The sequence below is a fragment of the Trachypithecus francoisi genome, unplaced genomic scaffold (assembly GCF_009764315.1).
Source record: "Trachypithecus francoisi isolate TF-2019V2 unplaced genomic scaffold, Tfra_2.0 Contig00264, whole genome shotgun sequence".
NCBI classification, from domain to species: Eukaryota; Metazoa; Chordata; class Mammalia; order Primates; family Cercopithecidae; genus Trachypithecus; species Trachypithecus francoisi.
Window position 1 is genome coordinate 117957 of NW_022680533.1, and position 17908 is coordinate 135864.

The 17908-nt window shown below is 42.3% G+C and overlaps 1 protein-coding gene across 1 annotated transcript; it reads right to left on the reverse strand.

Moving 5' to 3' along the window:
• Positions 1 to 3181: 3181 nt before the first annotated feature.
• On the reverse strand, positions 3182 to 15270 carry LOC117082819 (ras suppressor protein 1-like). Its single transcript, XM_033209882.1, has 5 exons — positions 15146 to 15270; positions 5744 to 5862; positions 3805 to 3887; positions 3424 to 3538; positions 3182 to 3222 (listed from the first exon to the last, which is right to left on the reverse strand). The coding sequence occupies exons 1-5, from the start codon at positions 15268 to 15270 to the stop codon at positions 3182 to 3184; spliced, it is 483 nt and encodes a 160-aa protein (XP_033065773.1).
• Positions 15271 to 17908: the final 2638 nt, after the last annotated feature.

Genomic DNA, 17908 nt, shown 5'->3' on the forward strand with positions numbered 1-17908 from the left:
AATTTCACAGAAATCTCAAAAGCATTTATCTTGTATATTCAGATATGTAAAAAATATACAGGGAGAGATCATCATCCATGCTTGAAAACACCCCCAGAAGCAAACCTGCAGCATAAGCTTCATGTTCATCATCAGTGCCCAACACTGCCCATCAGCCAGCCCAGAGCAGCACCCAGATGGTCATCTTAGGTGTTGGGGACACAAAGAAACAAAAGATGTTCCTGTTGGGTGTCATGTTTGTTGAGGGGAAAGAGACATGGGGACAATGCAACTGACTTGGAATGGGACAGCAATTTGTCTTCCAGAGGCCACCTCAGCTGCATTTTGCAAAGTGTTATGCTAGCCTTGCTCACACACCAGCAAAACCCATGCCAACTCACCATCCAGCAACATCTCTCTGCCTGCTGTTTCAGGAGGGTATGCTGGCGTTGTGTTTTGTTCAAACTTGAAAACTGCATTTCTAGGAATCCTTTTACCAACATATGGTTGGGAAAGAGGACCTCACCATAATCAGGAAGCTGGACCCAGAGGAGGGATTGCCAGGTTCAAATCTCACCTCTGTGACTCACTAACTGTGTCCCCAACAGACATGTCACCAACCAACCCTCTCTACACCTCAATGTCCTCACCTCTAAAAAGTCTGCTTATAATTCTTATGATAATTGTAGGTGATATTGCAGGAAAAACACTTACAGTGCCTTGCAATTCCAGGCCTTAATACATACTACCTATTATTATAATAGCTGTTAATATATTAGTATTATATATATTAATGTTGACTTTTTAAAAAAATCACCATTCAAAAATAAATAGTACATTTGTCTTCATCTTGAGTTTAGCTTGTGGCAGTGACTTCTAAAGGTTTATCATTTACTTACAACTAAGTGTTTGCCGATAATCGGGAAAAACTGCTATCAGGCAAATGTTAAGATTAAGCTTTTCTACATTTGGCTGGCAAAAATCAAGTCATTTAAAGCCTTCTCCCTCAAGTCTACACCTGAATAAAAATATACCTGATTTGTTAATGGGAAGTTTAACAGAAATGTTGAACAAAGATGACCTCATATAGTATTTAAATAAGATAAGCAAAATGAGTACGATTTTAAAATATGTACATAGGCATGTGTAGGTTCAACTAGAGATTTTTGTGGCAAATTACTGTCTGATAAAATAATTGTTTAATCTAATATCCTACATTGTCTCACTGCTTAAAAATGAAATAAGATCAAATGACATCAAAATATGCATTTATTTTTCTGTTTCTATTAGCCACGCTAACCAAGGACACATGTCAGAGGCATTAAATGAGCATTACATCAGGTTACACAAGAATTCACCTCACTCATGGAGATCCTAATTTAGTAGGCTGGGGAAGAAGCAAGTAACATCTGTGGTTATTAACCACTGTGCAAGATCTCTCTCTTTTTCTTTTCCCTTTCAACAGGGTCCTGTTCTGTCACCCAGGCACAATCACAGCTCACTGCAGCTTTGACCTCCCAGGCTTAGGTGATCCTCTCACCTCAGCCTCCTGAGTAGCTGGGACTACAGTCATGCACCACAATGCCCAGCTAATTTTTTGTACTTTTGTAGAGACAAGGTTTCACCACATTGCCCAGGCTGGTCTCAAACTCCTGGACTCAAGCGATCCACCTGCTTCGGCCTCCCAAAGCGCTGAGATTACAAGTGTGAGCCACCGCATCCAGTCCAAGATCTCTCCTTTGAAAAGAAGTTTTTTTTGCCTTGAAATTATGTGCAAAAAGCATTTCTTGATTCTGTAACCCTGCTCCCAAAACAAAACTTGACTGTTTGCAACTCAATAAAGAGAAATGTTGAGTTGCTCCTCAGCCCTTAAAAATCATGAAATAACCCTCTAGTCTTTTAACATTAACAAGAGAGTTAAGGGAAATGGGAAGGGAGGAGGCAGGACTTTCCATCTGTTCCAGGAAATCATGTGACTGCCTTCCCTTTATACTGATAAGGCTGCCAACAGAACTCTCAGTGCTGATGGGTGTGCTCTGTGTCTCACTCTTCCTATGCATAACCATTAGCCACATCAGTCTGCTCATCACCTTCCTAACTTCCTGCCATCCAAGGTCCTTGCTTCTTTCATTCATTCAGTCAATGTTTTCTGAGCATGTACTGCACCCCAGGGAACAAATGCAAAAATGCCCCTGCCCTCTTGGTGCTTGCATTCTAATTTCTAACAAATGGCCTCTTGAAACCGCCAGACTTGTTTAAAGAACTGCTTCCTCAATGTGTTTCTTTTTTTTTGAGGCGGAGTCTCGCTCTGTCGCCCGGACTGGAGTGCAGTGGCCAGATCTCAGCTCACTGCAAGCTCCGCCTCCCGGGTTTACGCCATTCTCCTGCCTCAGCCTCCCGAGTAGCTGGGACTACAGGCGCCCGCCACCTTGCCCGGCTAGTTTTTGTATTTTTAGTAGAGGCGGGGTTTCACCATGTTAGCCAGGATGGTCTCGATCTCCTGACCTCGTGATCCGCCCGTCTCGGCCTCCCAAAGTGCTGGGATTACAGGCTTGAGCTACCGCGCCCGGCCCTTCAATGTGTTTCTTAAAAATGATGGTATTTTGGGGCAGAAAAGCAAATAATTGCAGTTTGAGAAAACAATGTGGTTCAAAGGATTAAAGAAATTAGAGACTATCGAGGGTCTGCACGAGGAAAGATAAGGGAACTCGTGAACCTTTTGCAGTGGAATGAAGCAGTAACAGAATGACTGGCTTGGAGGTTATTTCTGGCAGGGGACATAAACCCACTCTGGAAATAGGAACGACCTGGCAGAGGTTTAGGATTCAGTGGCCAGAAGTAGGACCTGTTCCCAGCAAGAACAGATTTAACAATTCCTACTAGAAATGGGATCAGGAGAGAGGCAAATTCACGACCAGCAGAGGTATCAACATTTTCAAGTAGCTGTAACAACTACTTTAATTCTTTGGTAAAAGTTTTTCCAGTCAATAAAAAATTAAGGGGTTAAAAAGTAAGAGTGAAACTTAAATAAGGTAATAACAACCAAGACCCAGAAAGTTTACCCGGCTAGTCAATGAGGAGCCACGGATAAGGCTCCTCACCTTAGTTAGTAAGGTTAACTTACCTTAATTAGTAAGGCTTAGCTAGTAAGGCTACTAACCCCATGCTTTTTCCACTGCATCATGCAGGGAGCTGAGCAGGGTCATCCTTCATCAGCAGTTTCGAAGACACAGGACACTACAGCTGCAGAACACAGCATCGGGGAAGGTCAAACCTGTAACAGCTGAACTCTAGTCAATGACAAATGGTTCTCAAATGATCAGAACTGGGTGTCTAGGTGGGGAGTAGTTGCCAACAAGAGGAGAGAGGTTGTTCAGAATTGCTACATTAGGATAATTGTTATTCATGAAACCCAGAACTAAGTTCATTCATCAGCAACCTTACCTAGCTCTGGGGGCAGAATGGCGAGGCCGTTCCCCTGAAAGTGGAGCTCTTTAAGCTGGGTAAGCTCCCCGATTTCCTTAGGCAGAGAGATCAGGTCATTATCCCTAAGGCTGAGCTAAACAGAAGAAAACAAGGAGTTGTCAACATATTTACACATTAAAAGGTGCTCCACAGAAACTCTCATCCTCCTCCATGTCCTCTCTTCTACTAAAGCTCAGTCCTTTCCATTTATTTACAAGTGCCAGCGGATAATCAAGAAACACTATCAGGAGTAGTGGTTTATTCCCACAAAACAAACCTTACTCCTGCTCAAATTGACTTGATTCTACCCCTACAAGACTGCAGCAGTGATTTGATTTTCTTAGAATTTAGATAACTTACTATCTGCAACTTTGTGAACTTCCCGGTATCTGGTGGCAGGATTTCAAAATCATTATCACTTAGAGTGAGTGCACACAGAGTGGCTGCAAATTAAACAGCAATGTATAAACAGGGTGGCATGGAACCCAACCATTTGAGGTCTGATCAATACGAGGGAGTCAGCTTTGATTAATAACGCTGGCTTGGTGAAAAGCCTTTGACATACCTAGGGCTCCCAATAATAACAAGCAGGTCAAACCAAGATTTACTGGCTTATTGTGTAGCTGGTGTGTCCAGGAAAACATCTATATCCAAGAGGACTGCCTCAATTAACAACTGTGGGCACCAGCATTTTGGGGCACACAGTTGTCAGCACATTTTTAGAAAAGATTGCTGTTTTTCTCATAGATTACTTTTAATTCACATTAATTTCTCCATTTGCATCAAAGTAAAACAAAGAAAACTACTGTGCCACTTTTATGGTTACCTAGGGCAAAAAGGTTCTTTCAAGTGAATACAACTATGTGAAAATAGACCTTTTCCTATGTAAATAGCACTGTGTTAAAAATTAATGAAAGGCTTTCTGGTGATGGAGGCTATAACCATAGTTTATCAGTTCCATAATCTGACTAATTATTACTGCTTGTTTCTATAGCCTTAAGGACAAAAGTAAATGAAGACAAAGGGGCTAAAATAATGGCATGAAGTTAACAGAGTAAATCCTAACTTAAGCAGAATATCACTAGTCAGAAATTTGTTCACAATTATTACACAATGATAATACGATTCCAAACTACTGAAGGCTAAAATTCTAAAGCATCTGTTTATCCTCAACCAAAAAAGCTGAGTATAATTAGGTGTATGTTTTGTTTATCAGTATTTATTTCTTAGAGATAAGAGTCTTGCTTGTCACCCAGACTGGAGTGCAGTGGGTCACTGCAGCCTCAAATTCTTGGCCTCAAGCCATCTTCCTACCTTGGCCTCCCAATTAGCTAAGATTACAGGCACGTGCTACTAATTTAATTTACATGGTTAATTTTTAAATTTTTATTTCTAGAGACAGGGTCTCTCTATGTTGCCTAGGCTGGTCTTACACTCCCAGCCTCAAGTGATCTTTGGAGCTCAGACTCCAGAACTGTACGTTAATATAACATCATAAAAACAGGTGCTCCACCACCCAAGAAAATATTTTACAGTTGGTTTCATGTGCTTGAGAAAGTCATAGAGAGATAATGTACATAAGGTAAAAAGTGAAATTTTAGAGACCAGCTCAGAAAATTCAGATTTTCTGAATGCCATATAAGTTACTAATTGAAGAAATAGAACATTCATTTAAAAGAAGCAAACCTTGTCTGAAATAGTGCATGAGTTCCCAGAAGAAATCATTTTTTTAATTTTCAAAAGCATCTTCAGCAAGAAATTTGTTGGCATATAAAAGAATAAAGTGTGGCCAGTAATTTCTTAATGCCTGTGTACTGGATAAATAGGTCAATAAGAGTACTTTTTAAAAGGCTGAAGATAAGAATCCTGGCTGGAAATTTTTAAAAATTCTGTTGGTTATTTATTAATAAATATTTTTATAAATAATTGACTGGGATATCCTGGGCAAATATCACACAAAGAATTCATACCAACATGGGAGGATACCTTTTTTTGGCATGCTATTTAAAAAGAAAGTCCAAGTCTCTTAGCTAAATGTGAGGCTTGATCTCATTTCGGTACATAATCTCTCTCAGAATGTTAATATGACATTACTAAGTCCACTTCAGCCCAATGTTGTCACATAACGATATATCAAATGCACATACTGCTGAGCTACAAAGGAATATTCAAAAGGAGTCTCTAAAGTAAAAAATATCTCTGTCCAATAATTTCTCTTGGAGTTTATTTAGGTCCTGGCAAATACATTAGAATGCAAAGTATAGTGTTCAGGAAATTTATAGAACTGAAAGTTTCTTACTCAGGTAGAAGAAGTTTCCAGGAAGACAATTTTCGTTCAAGTTGTTGTAAGTCAAGTCCAGAACCTCAAGAGCTGGCAGGGAGCTGAAGCCTCGTGGCAAAGTGTTCAGCCTGTTCATGCTGTTGCAGGGGCACAAAAATCTGTTAGGACACCAAAGACACATTTATACAGATTATCAAGGGCACCTCTGTTTCACAGGCTGAAAGTGTAAGAGAGTGCCATGATCCTAGAGTCACTTTATACTTTATTTTTATTTTTATTTTTTTTTGAGATAGGGCCTTGCTCTGTTGCCCAGGCTGGAGTGCAGTGGAACGATCTCAGCTCACTGCAGCCTTCACCTCCCCGGGCTCAAGTGATCCTTCCACTTCAACTTCCCAAGTAGCTGGGACCATAGGCACACACCATCACACCCCACTAATGTTGATATTTTTTGCAGAGATGGGTTTTTGCCAGGTTGCCCAGGCTGGTCTCAAACTCCTGAGCTCGAGCCATTCTCCCACCTCGGCCTCCCAGAAGGCTGGGATTATAGGCATGAGCCACCAAGTCCATCCTATTTTTTTTTAATTAAAAAAGCATCCATTTAAAATTTACATTGGCAAGTGAAGATTGTACATACCTATGGTGTACAACATGATGCTTCTGATATATGTACAATCCATTGTGGAATGGCTTAAATCACAGTATTTAATATACACATTGCCTTGTATCATATGCTTGTCATTTTTTTTGTCTTTTGTGGTGAGAATAGTTAAAATTCACTTTCTTAGCAATTCTCGAGTATACCACATATTGTTATTGACTGCAGTCACCATGACGTACAATCCATCTCTTGAATATACTTCTCCTGTCTAACTAAAATTTCGTGTCCTTTGGTTAATATCTCTGCAATTCTTCTCTCCCTCCAGCCTCTGGTAACCATTTTATTCCCTGTTTCAATAAGGTTTACTCTTTTACATTCCACATATAAATGAGAGGATGTGGTATGTTGTCCTATTTAGACTAATAATTTTAGTCAGAGAGCTTATATGTTCCTGAAACATTCGAAAATTTCTTAGTTGTCATTTTTCTCCAACGGTGAAATTTAATCACTGTTTTACAGAAAAACTCAAACCATCACAAAATATCTGTCCTTGTAAAGAAAAATTTCCTTATGAATGTAGTGATAATATCTCAAACTATACACATTGAAGCTTTGTAGTTTTCAGACTTTTGCTTTATTTCATTTCATTTATTCCTTTTAGAAGGGAAAATCGTGTGTTTTTTTGTTTTTTGTTTTTTGTTTTTTCCTACAACTGCTAACATTCAAAGTTATCTTCAATTAGAATGGTGATGGCCAGGGGCTGGAGGGAGGGGCAATGGAGAGATGTTTTTTAATGGGTGTAGGATTCAGGTTTGCAAGATGAGAACGTTCTGGAGGTTGGCTGAACAACGATGTGAATACGCTTAACACCATTGAACTGTATACTACAAAGACAGTACTTTTTTTGTTTGTTTGCTTTTTGTTTTTTGAGATGGATTCTCACTCTATTGCCCAGGCTGGAGTGCAGTGGTGAGATCTCCACTCACTGCAACCTCCGCCTCCCCAGTTCAAGCGATTCTCCCACCTCAGCCTCCTGAGTAGCTGGGACTACAGGCGCGTGCCACCAAGCCCAGCTAATTTTTGCATTTTTAGTAGAGAAAGGTTTCACCATGTTGGCCAGGATGGCCTTGATCTCTTGACCTCGTGATCTACCTGCCTTGGCCTCCCAAAGTACTGGGATTATAGGCGTGAGCCACTGCATCCGGCCAGACAGTATATTTTGCGTGTATTTTATCATAACTTAAACATTTTTTAAATCATACAATTGACCCTTGAGCAGCATGGGTTTGAACTGCGTGGGTCCAATGACACATGGATATTTTTCTTCTGCCTGTGCTACTCCTGAGACAGCAAGATCAACCCTCCTTTTCCTTCTCAGCCCACTCAACATGAAGAATAGGATGAAGACCTTTAAGATGATCCACTTCCACTTAAAGAACAGTAAATGCACTTTGTTTTCCTTATGACTTTCCTAATAACATTTTCTTTTCTCTAGCTTACTTTATTGTAAGAATGCAGAATAGAAGCAGCCGGGCGTGGTGGCTCACACCTGTAATCCCAGCACTTTGGGAGACCAAGGTGGATGGATCCCGAGGTCAGGAAATCGAGACCATCCTGGCTAACATGTTGAAACCCCATCTTTACTAAAAATACAAAAAATTAGCTGGGTGTGGTGGCGGGTGCCTGTAGTCCCGGCTACTCGGGAGGCTGAGGCAAGAGAATGGCGTAAACCCGGGAGGTGGAGCTTGCAGTGAGCCGAGATCGCACCACTGCAGTCCAGCCTCGGCGACAGAGCGAGACTCTGCCTCAAAAAAAAAAAAAAAAAAAATGCAGAATAGAATAATAGAATACATATAACACACAAAATATGTGTTAATCGACATTTATGTTTTGGTAAGGCTTCCGGTCAACTGTAGGTTATTAGTAATTAAGTTTATTCAGGGTCAAAAGTTATGTGTGGATTTTTGACTGCATAGGGGTTCAGTGTGTTGCTTCCTCAAGCCATGTGTTGCTCAAGGGTCAATTGTGTGTGGGGGTGTGTGTAGTGTGTGTGGGTGTATGTGGTGTTGTGTGTAGTGTTGTGTGTGTGTACCAGAGTGATATGTGTGGTGTGTGGGAGGTGTGCTATGTGTGTGGTGTGTGGAGGGGATGTGGTGTGTGTGGTGTGTGTGTGGTGTGTGTGGGTGTGTGTGTGTGTGTGGTGTGTGGAGGGGATGTGGTGTGTGTGTGGTGTGTGTGGGTGGGTGTGGGGTGTGTGTGTGTGTGGTGTGTGGAGGGGATGTGGTGTGTGTGTGGTGTGTGTGGTGTGTGTGTGGTGTGGTGTGTGTGTGGAGGGTGTGCTGGTGTGTGTGGTGTGTGTGTGGTGTGTGTGTATGAGGTAAGGATGTGGTATGGTGTGGTATGTGTTTGGGGTGTGTGTAGGGGTGTAGTGGTATGTGTGTTTATGCAGTATGTGTGTGTGGTGTGTGTGAGGGTGCGTGTGTGTGTTTGAGTCTGCATGTTTCCAGTGAAGTCTAAGGAATTTTTTTTCTTTTTTTAAATCATACTTTAAGTCCTAGGGTACATGTGCACAACATGCAGGTTTGTTACATAGGTATACATGTGCCATGTTGGTTTGCTGCACCCATCAACTCATCATTTACATCAGATATTTCTCCTAATGCTATCCCTCCCCCAGCCCTCCACCCCCCGACAGGCCCCAGTGTGTGATGTTAAGGGATTTTTTTTCTACACTATCTTTTATCCTTTTCTTTAAGCCCCTTATTTTTCTCAATGCAGTCCCCTTTGAGCATACTTAAAAGCCAATTAAAAAAAATTTAATAAAAGTTGACAGATATTGAAAGGTGGAAGGGACTGTGACAATAAAAATCATTCCAGTCATCAATGCTTCTCATAACAGATCAAGCTCAGTCCAGTCCTACCAAGCGGGTCTCACCAGAAACAGCAGACAGCAGAGGGGAAACCAAAATGGAAATGTGGGTTCCCCATCTCAGGCAGAAAATGTGGGTTCCCCATCCCAGACTCAACAAAACTACCTTCACGACTATCTACTGCCATGACAGCAACAATGAACATTCTCCATGAAGTCACAATTTGTAAAGCACATTATGGCAAGTACTTTGCTTGTTCACTAAAACTACCTTGTAATACAGGCAAGATGGAGCTTGTAATTAATGCCATCTTGAGATGAAAAAACAGCCTAAGAGAGAGTAAGGAGCAAAGACTTCAGAAGTGGGTGACGTGTGTCTGGAAGCACCCTGTACCTCATGGAGGCCAAAGCCACTCCAGACCCGTGGGCTCCTATGCAAGGATTCTGAGAAGAAGTGCAAGTCAGAGACAGAAAGGAAGGTAGAGAAGCCTACACTGGGTGCTTCTGTCTTTAAACACTGCTTTAAGTTATCCGTTTTTGAAAACTGCTGATTCCTTAACATTTTTCTCTGCAAATAAAAAAATACACTTTTGCAATATTAGGTACAGGAAATCCACAGTTAAACAGGCTTAGAGGGAAGAGGCATCTCACTTGAGAGAGAGCTCCCATTCAGTCTCCAGCCCACAGGAAGCCTGGGGCCCCTCCACCTCTTGGTGGCAAGAATCTACTTAACTGAAGGTTCCTTTTTCCTTTGAGTGACAAAACGATACCTACAATGTGTAAGGAACACAGCAGAGTCCCATGTGCAGCTGACAGCAGTATGTAACAGTAGTAGGCACACCACCCTGGGAGGCAGAAAGGAAGCCCTTAAACAAATGTTGAAACTTCAGAAGAACTGCTAGCAACAGTCCCGGCTACAAACGGGGCAAGGAACTGCAGAGACTTCTGACTACCTCTTCAGAGCCCAGACCATGTGCATGGTGATCTGTTGGCATCTTTCTGCAGAGTGAAGGCTGGAACATGCTGGCTGTCCCCCTTCCCCCCAGAAGGTGCTAACATCCATCTCCATCCATCCACATTTCCACGTGTAGGAATTCCACGTTCAGGGCCCCACTCTGACACTGCCAGCAATCAAGGTTTCCATGAGAGGTTACAGGGGGAGTAGGAACAGAATGTAGCTTTAAGGTAGGAGACAGCTAGGTGAGGAGTCTGGCTCCAGCACTTGCTAACTGTGTGACCTTGACCAAGTTACTCAGCTTCTCTGAGACCGAATTTCCTCAAGTATAAAATAAGGCTGATAACATCTTCAGGGCAGGATCACTGGGAGGATGAGAGAGAAAATATGTGAAGCACCCAACACCCGATCCATGGTTCACATGTGGCTTCTCAGGAAAGGAGAGCCGTTGCTAGAATTATTTTTCAAAAGATTTGAGAGAAAATTTTGAATCAGCCCTAAGTGAGCAAGCTCACCTCATGACAAGCCACTTCGGATGGTCCGAATATCAAGTGTGGTTTTACTATTTGTGCCACACTTGCTTAATCTCAGGTGACTTCAGGTGTTGAAACATAAAGCTTCGTAGGGCTCAGCTATGCCAATTGGTATCAATTCTTTGTTTGCATGGGAAGATTTTTCAAATGCATGTTGGAAGTGGGCAAATGTCTGCATATGATGGAGAAATTTATAAAATCAGGGGGTCTCAGGCTATTCAGCATCTTTTTTCCTTTTCTTCTAAAGCCCCGGAAAGGTCTGCACTAATACCTCCTTTTCAGAGCAGTTTCTTCTCTGCAGGTTGTCCTGAGCACCTCCGGCTTCCATAAAACCTTCTTGTCTCAAGGCACTAATTTTTCTCACCTCCACAGTGACCTACTCACACTTATCACAAATAAAAATTAAAAAAAAAAACCACGCTGAGCCCGGTGGCTCACGTCTGTAATCCCAGCACTTTGGGAAGCCAACACAGGCAGACTGCTTGAGCTCAGGAGCTCGAGACCAGCCTGCGCAACATGGCAAAAACCTATTTATACAAAAAAAACCCTACAAAAATTAGTCAGGCATGGTGGCGCGTACCTGTGGTCCCAGCTACTCAGGAGGCTGAGGTGGGAGGATCACTTGAGCCCAGGAGGCATAGGTAGCGGTGAGCGGAGATCACGCCACTGCACTCCAGCCTGGGAGACAGAGCGAGACCCTGTCTCAATAAATAAATAAATAAATAAATAAACAAATAAATAAATAAATAATCCAAATCCATAAGTACCCCACATGGTACTTAATAAAAACGTCTATGTGTTCATGAGACAAGCTCCAGCAACAAACGAGGTCAAACATTATTTCTGAATAGTTGGGCACAGTGGTCCTGCTGTGAAGTTATCCTAGAAATAATCATCAGCATGGGAACATGTGTGGTTTCACATTTTTTGGAAAATAACTCTAGGAAATAAACTGTATTTAAGGAATTAAGAACAGAACTAAACTTTCTTTTATTTATTCAGGTGGCCTAAAATTTTCTCATGTCTTACAATCATCAGAATAAACTTCAAATACTGTAAAAACTTTGGGAGCAAATTCTGATGGAGGGTGCCTTCTGGGTCACACATACAAGTGGCTTCCCAGCTCTGTTTTGTGATCTCCTGTGTGTATGCTTTCACCCTGGCTCCTTAGAATAAGGAGTCCTCCCTGCAACTTGCCTTACTGTGTGAGTATAATTCTATATGCCATTTGAGGACAGAGATATACTTTAGTGAAACCCATCTTAGTTCCTTTCTCAAAGAACTGGCAGTTTTGTTCAAACTTTGACAACTCCATCTATGTAGCTACGTAATTAAATACAAAAAGCTTTACACAAACCATACAGCACCGACAGCCAAAAATGCAAACAACTCCAAAGAGAACAAGAAGGCAACTAAGATGCATTCATTGAAAAAGAAAAGTTTAGGGCTGGGCACAGTGGCTCACGCCTATAATCCCAGCACTTTGGGAGGCCAAGGCAAGCGGATCACCTAAGATTAGGAGTTTGAGACCAGCCTGACCAACATGGTAAAATGGCATCTCTACTAAAAATACAAAAGTAGCTGGGTGTGGTGGTGCGTGCCTGTAATCCCAGTTACTCGGGAGGCTGAGGCAGGAGAATCGCTTGAACCCAGGAGGTAGAGGTTGCAGTGAGCTGAGATCGTACCATTGCACTGGAGCCTGGGCAAGAAGAGCAAAACTCTGTCCCAAAATTAAAACACACACACACACACACGTAACAAAACAAAACAAAACAAAAAAAATGGAAAAGAAAAAGCACAGTTTACATATGTCCTATGGTGCCTCAAACCAAACAGAACAAAACCTGAGCTTATTATTTTCTTCACAAACCTGTCTCCATCTGTTCTATTTTTCAGTTAACACAGAAACATAGGTATCATTCCACCCCATCAGTTACTGTCTGTCAATGTTACCACTTGTATAGTTTTCATATAAAATCCCTCCCTGCCTCCACTGTCACTGTCCTAGTTCACATGGGACATGAAGCTCATGTTCTTACTGGTCTGGTAACCTCTAGTTTCCCTCCCTCCACCCTCTTCTCCACACTGATCTTTTGTAGGAAAATCTGACCATATCTCATATCCACTACTCGGCTATGCAAATTTCTCAATGGTCAGCATGATAAAATTGGAGCTCGTTTATTTATTTATGTATTTATTTTTGAGATGTAGTATCACTCTGTCACATAAGCTGGAGTGCAGTGGTACGATCTCAGCTCACTGAAACCTCTGCCTCCTGGGTTCAAACGATCCTCCTGCCTCAACCTCCTGGATAGAATAGCTGGGATCATAGGTGCACGCCACCACACTTAGTTATTTTTGTATTTTTAGTACTGATGAGGTTTCACCATCTTGATGAGGCTGTTCTTGAATTCCTGGCCTCCACTGACCTGCCAGCCTCAGCCTCCCAAAGCGCTGGGACTACAGGCGTGAGCCACCACGCCCTGGAGGAACTTGTTTATTTAGCACAGAGGCCTTTCATTACCACTTTTGACTCCCTGTCATTATTATAAACATTTATTTGTTTATAGTTGGTTTCCTCAACTGTAATGGAAGCTCCATCAGGGCTGGATGGCCAGTAGCTAGAACCATGCCTGGTATGCGATTGGGAACTTAGTACATCCTCGTTCCCTGAAGAGCAGATATCCAGGATTCCCTGTCTAGCCTGACCTCTGACCTTACAGCCGCCTGCCTCACACATTATACTGAACAGTGCCAAAAAACCGACAATTCCTAGGCCCCAGGCAGGCAGTGCTGTGAGCGTTTAAATATGTCATTTGTGACTGGGCGTGGTAGCTCACGTCTGTAATCCCAGCACTTTGGGATGTCATGTGGGTGGATCACGAGGTCAAGAGATCCATCGAGACCATCCTGGCCAACATGATAAAACCCCGCCTACACTAAAAATACAAAAATTAGCTGGGCATGGTGGCATGCGCCTGTAGTCCCAGCTACGCGAGAGGCTGAGGCAGGACAATCGCTTGAACCTGGGAGGCAGAGGTTGCAGTGAGCCAAGATCACATTACTGCACTCCAGCCTGGCGACAAAGCAAGACTCCATCTCATAAAATACATAAATAAATTTTTAAAAAGGCAAATATCTGACCAGCATCTATTGCCACTCCACATCAATCACTAACTTAACCAGAGCATTTAGTGGCTAAAATTTAATGAATATACGACTTTGCACAGAGACTGAAGCATGAATGGGCAGTTTCATCTAACAGCTGTGCCAATGAAGATGGCATTCTGATGCCGCAGTTCCGATTTGGGTGTATGGACGTATTGGTCTGTTCTCCCATTGCTATAAAGGAATGCCTGAGGCTGGGTAACTTACAAGAAAAGAGGTTTAACTGACTCATGGTTCTACCAGCTGTATAAGAAGCATGGCAGCCGCTGCTTGTGGGGAAGCCTCAGGGAGCTTTTACTCGTGGTGGAAGGCAATGCAGGAGCCTGTGTATTACATGGCAGGAGAAGGATAGCACGAGGGGTCTTGCAATAATTCACTCACTATCATAAGGACACTACCAAGAGGGGATGGTGCTAAACTATTCATGAGAGCTCCGCCCCCATGATCTAATCACCTCCCACCAGGCCCCACCTCCAACACTGGGGATTACAATTCCACATGAGATTTGGTGGGGACACAGATCCAAACCCTGTCAATGGAGTCTGATGGAGCCTTTAGACCCATAACCTATGGGGTTCTCTTCCCAGTTTGGCCACTAACCTCAGGGGTGACCAGAACCCAGTCCCTTAGCCCCTTTGAAAAGGCTTGGCTTCCTCTGTATAAAATGAAAGCACTAAAACCTGCCCTCCCTACCTCACAAATGTTGAGAGGATCAAGTGCTGCAAAGCAATACATGAAGACAGGTTATCATTATTATTATTTACTGCTACCTGGTTCTGCAACCTCAGTTGACTCAAAACTTCACCTTTGCATAAAGAAAGACAGAGAATTGTCACCTCTCAACTACAGAGAAGAATTGCAAAAATGAATGAAGCAACATTAGGGAATATATTCTTCCCTCCGTGACATGAAGGTGCTTTGTAAACCATTCCTATTTAACACAGAGAGAAAAAAATCAACCATATTACAACTTGTCTGCCAGTTCATGCTATGCAAATAAGTCCCTTCTTGGTCAACAGAACTGAGATAAAATTTTACTGGACACAAAATACAGTAAAAATGTAACTTCCTTATTATGCCAACTATTAGCTTCTCAATTAGCTCTCAAATATTCACTAATGTAGGCCACCGAAAGGATATATTAAAACAATAAAACTTTTTTTAAAGCCCAAAACACAAAAAGAAATTAGAAATCCACTTCTGTGCAATGATATAAATGGAATTCCTCCCTTGGCCCTACCCAGCACGCCCCTTCCACTCTCTTCCTCCCCATCCTTTCCCCTCCACTGACACTCACCCAAGGTTCAGGTGTTTGAGGTTTTGAAGGCTGCTGATCTGTGTGGGCAGCTCCTTGATCTGGTTATTTAAAAAGCTGAGCACTTCCAAATTCTTCAGTTCTGCTATGTTTGGTGGTACTGCCATGGAAACATAAATGCTGAGTGTGAATCTGGGAACGGAACTCCTAGCAAGGGATGGCAGCAGCACATTTTGTTTTTCTTCAAAGCAAAGAAAGATATAACTCCAAAAGGACCATTGAATTCACCTATCAGTCTTACTTATTTTTTACGGGATTTTCATAAGCAGTCGCTCACTTCTGAGTGGCCGCTGAAATGCTTCTTCGTATGTCATTAGCTAAGTGCTTGGCATAGTTTGTTTCAGATGGACAATGAAGAGGGAAACAGACCAAAAATGCACAAAAGAGGATTTGTGTACCATAGCAGCTTATAAAATTGAATATTATGAAGCATACATACTTATAGTTGTCATATAGGATCTTTTAAGTGCAATTGTTTTTTTTCTTTTGGTTTTCTTGCATTGCCACCAGAAGAAAGACAGCAACCTCCAAATCCCTTCCTGGGTGATGTACATTGAAGCCGTTTAAATAACCCAGTATCTGAAGAGCTGTCCCCTTAACAATGCATTATATTAGCTCAATTTTAAATAATGAAATATTCGACCTCCCTAGTTTCTGATTTTGGCCTCTAGAGTAATGTATCTTGATCAACACCACACATACATATAGACACACACACATACATACACATACACACACACAAAGATTACATCAGATTAGCAACAGATCGATATACTGTTATTATATAGAAATAAAAAAGTCAACTCAGTAGCATGCTATGAATACTAGTATGCAGATCAAAGGTGAAAATCAACCACTGGGGACCTGAAAGGTTCCTCCTTCCCTAGTGTGTGTATGTATGTGTGTGTGTATGTATGTGTGTGTGTGTGTATATACACACACACACACATATATATATACACTTGAAAATGCAAATGTAAAAGCCAAAGACATCTTTATCTCAAAAGCACAAGCTATAAATTGGCAGCAGAAGGACTTTCCATAGGCTGTAATTCATCTATCTCGTTTGCTATTCAATCATTCTACAACATTTGTATGGGCGATAAGCTTGGCCATGGTTAATGTAAACTCTGATACCAAGACTATCCAGGTAACTAAAAACATGAGCAGGGGCCTGGAGCCCAGCCCGAAAAAGTGTGATATCTCATATCAGTCAGGTTTACTTCCCATCCCATCTGCTTCCTCCAGGGGTGCCCCAGGAAGCTGGAAAACCAACCTGCTTGCCTGCAGTCAGACCAAAGTGCCTGCAGGGCTCATTAACTTCTCTTTGGCTGGAAGCACCTCCACTTTGCTGGACAGGCTGGAGAAACCAGAATCCATCTGGTTTCTGGACTGACACAGCCCCTTCCAGAGCAACAGCTTTACTCCTAAAAGGACATGTATCTACGGCCATTGGTTACATCTGCAACAAGCCTGAGCCACCCGGCACTGCAGTTGATGCACATTCACAAAATCAACAATCAATCAGCTCAAGAACAGGCTTCCCTCAACTGGCCAGCAGCCTGCAAACTATCTCCCCTCCACATGAAGAATCAAAATCAACTACTTAAGTTATAACAATTGCATTTCAATTCTGTTGAATTGAGTAAGGAAGATTCTGTTCTATGATCTAAAATTAATAATTCCACAACCAACAGCTTAAGCATTTTAGGAGTTACACAATAATAATTAGCAGGGTGTATTCTGGGGCTGGGCTATCTGATGGACAGCCACTAGCTATATGCAGCTATTTGAATTTAAACCCAGATTAATCAAAATTAAATAAAATGATGAATGCTATTGTTTGGTCACAGCAGCCACATTTCAAGAGCTCAACAGCCACATGTGGTGTCTAGTGGTTCCACTACTGCATGGCAGGGATACTGACCATTTCCATCACCACAGAACGTTCTATTAGACAGCCCTGCTCTACGGCAGTGGGTCTCAAACCACAGAGACATCAGAATCACCAGAGGGCTTGCTAAAACACAGATGGAGGGATATCCTGGAGTTTCTGATTTAGTAAGTTTGGGGTAAAGCCTGAGAATCTGAATTTCCAGCAACTTCTCAGGGGGTGCTGATGTTGCTGCTTTGGGAACCATATTTTGGTTCAGAAAACTTAATTCATTGGCAGCATCAGGATTATCAATCCAACACATATGTCCCTTACCCTATGCAATAATGCGATGAGTATAATAATCAGTCTTATCCAAATGAAGACACCTATTGAGCCGGGGGATTGACAAAAATGAAACACATGATACTCTAGATAGCTAACACGTTCAATGTGGGTGCCACAAGCAAACCCTTTCTAGTCAACTTCTGCTTCCCCACATAGGATTTTATGCTAAGATCAGTATTGCTTAAGATGGACAACTCCAGATTTCATGCCTGTGCTATGGATGGAAAGCACCATGTGTTCAGAGCAGCTTCTGGCTTCCTGGCAGCCGGGGGTGTGCGTTAGCATGGTGCAGGGTCTAGTGCTGCCCTTCTGGAGCTGAAGAGAACCCGGCTGTCGCTGGTAACCATATGACTCTAAAGACCAAAGTGTGACCCGCTGACCCTCCCGTGGGCTGCACCCAAGCAGAGGTCCCATCCTTATGTTTTTGTGTCGTGCCTGCTGCTCCCAGAGTCTGTCACTCCTTACAGCTTTGTGTCTTTGCCTCAAGGGCCACAAGATGCTTTTGCTCAGAAAGCACCCCAATC

What these genes read in the sequence shown, in the direction of transcription:
- LOC117082819 (XM_033209882.1), bottom strand. Translation starts at nt 15,270, where the DNA reads ATGGCAGTACCACCAAACATAGCAGAACTGAAGAATTTGGAAGTGCTC. An exon ending in TGGAAACTTCTTCTACCTGA is followed by an intron (nt 3,888 to 5,743) that starts GTAAGAAACTTT and finishes TTTAATTTGCAG; the next exon opens with CCACTCTGTGTGCACTCACT. An exon ending in CATTCTGCCCCCAGAGCTAG is followed by an intron (nt 3,223 to 3,423) that starts GTAAGGTTGCTG and finishes TGTGTTCTGCAG; the next exon opens with CTGTAGTGTCCTGTGTCTTC.